General features: G+C 40.8%; 1 protein-coding gene across 1 annotated transcript in view; it reads left to right on the plus strand.

Moving 5' to 3' along the window:
- Laptm4b (lysosomal protein transmembrane 4 beta) overlaps positions 1-6,615 on the plus strand; it is a 29,416-nt gene extending 22,801 nt beyond the window's left edge. The window contains exons 5-7 of the mRNA XM_090339116.1: positions 790-888; positions 2,841-2,936; positions 6,411-6,615. Coding sequence (XP_090195242.1) covers positions 790-888; positions 2,841-2,936; positions 6,411-6,491 — 276 coding nt within the window. The 3' untranslated portion in view covers positions 6,492-6,615. The remainder of the gene's footprint in view (positions 1-789; positions 889-2,840; positions 2,937-6,410) is intronic.
- Positions 6,616-7,104: the final 489 nt, after the last annotated feature.

The following is a 7,104-nucleotide window of genomic DNA, read 5'->3' on the forward strand; positions in this document are numbered from 1 at the left end:
TTTTTACTGAGTCCTATTTAAAAAATATAATTCAAATAAGGTGTGCCTATCTTATTTTTTTTAATTTAAATGTATATTTTTTAATTTTAAAGACTTTATTAACATTGATTTTTACATCATATTTCAAATGTCATATTTAACAAGAATTCAAGAAGAGAATCTATATATAATCACTGGAATATAGATTTTAGAACATAATTAAAATTAAACTGAGGGTTTGTATGTCATAGATACATATTAATAGATGTAATGAAACATTATTTTTAAATTTTTTTTGCCAGTCCTAGAGCTTGAACTCAGGGCCTGAGCACTGTCCTTGAGTTTTCTGAATGCTAGAACTCTACCACTTGAGCCGCAGCACCACTTCCTGCTTTTTCTATGCATGTAGTACTAAGGAATCGAACCCAGGTCTTCGTGCGTCCTAGGCAAGCACTCTATCACTAAGCTAAGTTCCTGCTCCCTCCCTCCTTTTTAAAAAAACTTTTTAATGCTGGTTCTGATGCTTAAACTTTGAGCCTGGGTGCTATCCCTGAGCCTCTTTGTGTTCAAGACTGGTGCTCTACCACTTGAGCCACAGTGCTACTTCCAGCTTTTTCTGAGTTGTTTATTGGAGAGAAGAGTCTCACAGACTTTCCTGCTCAGGCTGAAAACTGTGATCATTGAATCTTAGCCTCCTGAATAGCTAGTGGGGTGACCCACCAGCACCTAGCTTCCATTTGGTTTTTGGTAAAACTTATAATTAATTGAATTATTTATGAAACTTACTAATGAGCCTTCATTCCTTTTCAGCCTCCTGATTTTCCCTACAGAGATGATATACTGTCAGTAAATCCTACCTGTTTGGTCCTTATTATTCTTCTGTTTATCAGCATTATCTTGACATTTAAGGTAAGCACAGATTTTACAAAGGAATTATCAAATGCACTTTATGGTTAGCTCCTTTCACTTAGTATGTTTTACTTCATGGTATGCCAGACACTGTTTTTCTTTCTGAGTTACAATGTATTATTTCAGTCTAAGGGTACACCACGTTGTGAATCCATTTGTCAATTGGTAAACATTTGGTTTGCTCCCACTTTTTCATTATGAATAATGCTTCTTTGTACACACACATGCCATACTTGGCTGTACAATCTTATGTTTCCCTGAAATATAGAATTCTAACTTCATCTGATAACTTGGATTATAGGATCTGCGTGAATTTTCCAAACTGGCTGTACCCTTTTTTAAAAATTTTTTTATTTATTTTTGCCAGTCCTGGGCTTGAGCTCAGGGAATGAGCACTGTCTTTGGGCTTTCTCAAGGCTAGAGCTCTACCACTTGAGCCTCAGCACTACTTCTGGCTTTTTTTTTCCCCCTATGTATGTGGTACCAAGGAATCGAACCCGGGTCTTTGTGCATGCTAGGGAAGCACTCTACCACTAGGCCAAACTCCCGGCCCATGGCTGTACCCTTTTATACTCTCCCCCAAATAGATGAAATTTCCATTCCTGTGTTTAATCTTCTTTAACTGCCAAATTTGAGAACCAGGATAAAAATTTGAGATAATTTAGTTCTGATTTAGTTAAGATGATTAGACTTAAAAATATGTCAAGGTCAAGATTGGGGCCGGTTTGATTCCTTGGTAGTACATACATAGCAAAAAGCCTGGAATGGTTCTGTGGCTCAAGTGGTATAGCTCTAGCCTTGAGAAAACCCACGGATAGTGCCCCGGCCCTGAGTTCAAGATCCAGAACTGGCAAAAAAAAAAAAAAAAGTCAAGATTTAAACCTCTTTTATGAGTTTTTTTGCTTTTTTCTTAACTTTCCTTTGGGGGGGGGGGGAAGTGTAGGAACTTGAACTCTGGGCCTGGACATTGTTCCTGAGTTCTTCAGCTCAAGGCTGCTACCCTACCCTTGAGCCAAGCCTACTTCCCATAATTGGAGATAAGAGTCTCAGGTCCTTCTGTGCCTCTGCTGGCTTTGAACCTTGATCCTCTAATCTCAGCCTCCTGAGTAGCTAGAATTATAGGCATGAGCCACTGCGACATCGCTCCTGGCAATTTATTCAATTTAAAAAAAAAAAAAAATTGCTGGTCCCAGGGCTTGAATTCCAAACCTGGATATTGGCCCTGAACTTGTTTTGCTCAAGACTAGCACTCTACCACTTGAGCCACAGCACCATTTCCAGCTTTTTCTATTTATGGGGTATTGAGGAGTTCAACCCAAGACATATGCATGCTAGATAAGCACTTTTCCTTCCACTACGCTATATTCTCAGCTTGTGTTTTTATTTTTTTCTTGGTCATTCTTGGGGCTTGAACCAGGGTCTGAGAGTTGTTCCTGAGCTCTTTTGCTCAAGGCAAGTGCCCTACCACTTTATCTACAGCTCTACTGCTGCCTTTTTAGTGGCTAATTGGAAATAAGAGTGTCACAGTCTTTCCTGATAGGTCTGGCTTTGAGCCATGATCCTTAGATCTTAGCTTCCTGAATAGCTAGGATTACAATTGTGGAACCATTGACTCCTGGCTAAATTGTGTTCTGTTGACATTTCATTTTGAAAATGATGTTTCAGTGATTTGTGGTTATGATCCCGTGATTTCAGGGTATGAAGTAAATTTATATGCTTGGACCCTTTTTTTTTTTTTTTTGCCAGTCCTGGGCTTGAGCTCAGGGTCTGAGCACTGTCCTTGGGCTTTCTCAAGGCTAGAGCTCTACCACTTGAGCCTCAGCAGTACTTCTGGCTTTTTTTCTATGTATGTTTAATTTATGTAAATAAAAATTGCATCTTGTCTGTTTATGCTATTTCATATTGTCTGTAGTCCAAAATTTTAAAATCCAGTATCCACTACTCAATTTTAGGGCTACTTGATTAGCTGTGTTTGGAACTGCTACCGCTATATCAATGGCAGGAATTCCTCTGATGTCCTGGTTTATGTTACCAGCAATGACACCACGGTAAGTGTGGCATCACAAGAGGTTCTATATCTCCCACCTGCTACTGCATAGTATTTCTTAATTTTTGTTGTATACTTGGTACTGGTTTTGAAACATGTTTAACAGCTGCTTAGTCATTAGAGTTAAATATATTTTATATTTCTTACAGCTGATTAAAATCTAGTGGGCCTCTACTTGTAGTTTATTTTTAAAAATTATTACAGAGTGCATTTTTTTGTTGTTGTTGTTTTTTTCTTTTTTGCCAGTCCTGGGCTTGAGCTCAGGGCCTGAGCACTGTCCTTGGATTTTTCTCAAGGCTAGAACTCTACCACTTGAGCCTCAGCACCACTTCTGGCTTTTTCTAAGAATGTGGTACCAAGGAATCGAACCCGGGTCTTTGTGCATGCTAGGCAAGCACTCTACCACTAGGCCAAACTTCCGGCCCCAGACTGCATTTTTTCTTCTTATGTTAGAAAATTTAAAAGAATGAAAGATGTTTTTTGGCTAGTGTTTCAGAGTTTTCAATCCATGGTATACCATGACAGAGGGAATGTATGGTTGAAAATACTGCTCATCTCAAGTTACCTAGGAAGCAAGGAGAAAGGAGAGGTTAAGATTTACCCCACAGTGGCCAAGAGTTTGGCCTAGTGGTAGAGTGCTTGCGAAGCATGCACGAAGACCCAGGTTCGATTCCTTGGCACCACGTACATGGGAAAAGGTCAGAAATGGTGCTGTGGCTCAAGTGGCAGAATGATAGCCTTGAGGAAAAAGCCCAAGGACAGTTCTCAGGCCCTGAGTTCAAGCCCTAGGACTGGCGCCAAAAAAAAAAAAGATTTTACCCCACATTGGGGCCTGGAGTTTGGCCTAGTAGTAATAGTACTTGGTTAGCATACACAAAGACCTGGGTTGGACCAGAAATGGTGCTGTGGCTCAGGTGATAGAGCTCTACCCTTGAGAAAGCCCAAGGACAGTGCTCAGGACCCAAGTTCAAGGCCCCAGACTGGAAAAAAGAAAAAAAAGATTATTACCCCCCCCCATGGCCTGCTTCCCCTAACTGAACCTTGTTTACAAATGATGAGCTCAAATGATGAATTTTATTAGCCAGAGCCCACACAATTCATTCACCTCAATAATTGGATCTACCAGCTGAGACCAAGTCTTTTTTTTGGGGGGTGGGGGGGTGGGTCATGGGGCTTGAACTCAGCCTGGATGCTGTCTCTGAGCTCTTCAGCTCAAGGCTACCACCCTATCCTTGAGCCAAGCCTCACTTTCTGTTTCTCGGGGTTAATTAGAGATAAGAGTCTCAGATCCTTTTGTACCTGGACTGGCTTTGAACCTCAATCCTTAGATCTCAGCCTCCTAAGTAGCTAGGACTACAGGCCTACCCACCAGGCACCTAGCTGGGGCCAAGTCTTTAACACATGATCCTTCTATGGGAATATTCATCTCCAAGGTATAACACAGATAATATTATGTACCTTACTCATAATGTACATATTGAAACTGAATTATTAAACCACATAATTCTAGATCTATAATATGACTAAACTGTCTTACTTAATGTGAAATTTACCTGGGTATAGTGGTATATATAAGTAACACTAGGGATGTCTGAAGTTCAAGGCCTTCCTAGACTATTTAGTGAGACTCTGTCTCAAAACATCAAGTAAGACAAAATCTAGAGGCTTTCTGAACAACAATAGATGGTTGTTCTAAGTTGATTAATAATTCCATTTTGTTTTCTACTCTTAAGAAGGGCAACATTATCCCAGTGTTGGTAGTTCACTCCTGTATTCCTGGCTTCTCAGGAGCCTAGAATCTAGAATCTAGTGGTTCAAAGCCAGCCCAGGGAGAAAAGTATTTCTAATTAACGACTCAAAAAGGCTGGAGGTAAAGCCGAGGCTTGAGTACAAAAAGCCCTGAGTTCAGTCCCCAGGATGGGTATTCCTCCCCACCAACACATACAGACAAAAAGCCAAGTCAGAACCATCATTGTTTCCATGTTTATTTTAATGGATTTCTTACTTCATTGGTTTAGAAACAATGAGAAACAATGTGGATATGTGTTTAAGATGTAAATGTGGAATTTAGTGCTGTTCTTCTAGTTTTTTTGTTTTCCTTTTTTTCTAGTCCTGGAGACTGAACTCAAGGGCCTGAACACTGTCCTTGGGCTTTCCTCAGGGCTACTACTCTACCACTGAAGCCACAGCACCACTTCAGCTTTTCTATGTCTCTGGTACTGAGGAATTGAACTTGGGTCTTTGTGCAAAGCTAGGCAAGAACTCGGCCACTAGGCCAAACTCCTAGCCCCTCTTCTAATTCTTCTATAGCCATTTATAAAGAATAGTATTTGCCATTTCAGGTGTGCCGAGCAGCTTTTGGACCTCTGCTCTTCAGATTACTCCTATGTTTTTAGGTCCAGGCTAAAAGCAAACTTCTGCATTCCCCACTAAACCATGATTGGTTCCTTTGTGTACATATGTACACACTCACATAGGATTCCTTTTTCTTCTGTAGTACCATTGTGCCTTCTTATTCTTGGACATGGTCCTCAGGCACCACACAGGTAGAAAGGAACAGGAAAATTTGAGGAGCTGAAAGTTATACTCCCTGGTTGCCTTTGGGGGCTGGGAGAACTGCCAGTCTTGGGTCTTGAACTCTGGATTTTCTGCTTAAGGCTAGTGCTCTACCACCTGAGCCTTAACTACACTCTTGCATTTTTTGGTGTTTAATTAGTGATAAGAGCCTCACAGACTTTTCCTTCCTAGACTGGCTTTGAGCATCCTCAGATCTCAGCCTCCTGAGTAGGTAGAATTACAGGTGTTTTTTGTTTGTTTTTCTTTTTTAATGGGTCATGGGGCTTGAACTCTGGGCCTGGGCATTATCCCTGAGCTCTTCAGCTCAAGGCTAGTGCTCTACCACTTGATCCACAGCACTGCTTCCAGTTTTCTGATGGTTAATTGGAGATAAAAATTTTCATTCTCTTTTGTGCCTGGGCTGGCTTTGAACTTCCATCCTCATATCTCAGCCTTCCAAGTGTAGCTAGAATTACAGGGGTGAGCCACTGGCACCTGGGCATTTATTTATTTGTTTGTTTGTTTGTTTGTTTGTTTATGCATGCAGTCCTGGGCCTTGAACTCAGGGCCTGAGCATTGTCCTTGGGTTTTCTCAAGGCTAGAGCTCTACCACTTGAGCCACTGTATCCGGTTTTGTCAGTGTATGTGGTACTGAGGAATCGAATCGAGGTCTTCTTGCATGCTAGGCAAGCATTCTACCACTAGGCCAAACTTCCCCCCATCCCCTCCCCCAACACACTTTTTTTTTAATAAAAGATCGAAGTCTCATTAAGATGTCTACTTGGTAGATAATTGACTGTATAGAAACTATTTAATTGCGTAGAATTTAATTATTCATTGAACACTGAAGTTAAGCTTTAGAATGAGTGTTTACATCTGCTTTAAAACACTGACTCTGGCCTTTGCCTTTTCTTCTCAGGTCCTTATGCCCCCGCATGATGATGCTACTGTTGTGACTGGTGCTGCCAAGGAACCGCCACCACCTTACGTGTCCGCCTGAGTTGGTGGTGGACCTGGGAGTGGCAGCTCGACCTTGCAGACATCTGAATAATAGTTTTGTAGGTCTCATTCCTAGAAGAGCTGTTTGACTTGTCTGTTGTCAAAATACAATCTTTTACAATTTAGTTATTTCGTAGCCTTTTGAATTCTCATTCATGTGCTTTTAGCTAGAGCCCTGGGATAGTGTACCTTAGGTTTCTTTCTATAGAGATGGGATGTATTCCAGATTCATTAGTGTTTCCGAGAAATATAGCTAGACCTTAAGTCCCTAGAGTCTACTTTTTTACTTGCTCAGCCCCAAAGCTGGGTAGTGGGTCAGTTTTTTTCCCTCTCTTCTCTCTTGAAAGTATGAGGCAAAGTCAAAATTAGGTAATGTTTTTTTCTTAAGCCGTTCTAGTATCCTTACAAATCCTAAAACAAACAAAAAAACCCCAAGGAATATTAATTGTTCAATCATGGCTGTAATTAGGTAAATACACCTTCTTACTAGTCTTTATGATTTCGGTGACCCTTTAAATTTGGTGGTCAAGAATTTTCTCTATGGGCTGAATTACAAGTTTTCGGCAATACTGAGCAGTGACAGCAGAAACTTGCTGAGTCTTGGGTGGTGGAGC

Source organism: Megascapheus bottae, chromosome 9, assembly GCF_031878675.1.
Source record: "Megascapheus bottae isolate mThoBot1 chromosome 9, mThoBot2.hap1, whole genome shotgun sequence".
In the NCBI taxonomy this organism is placed as follows: Eukaryota; Metazoa; Chordata; class Mammalia; order Rodentia; family Geomyidae; genus Megascapheus; species Megascapheus bottae.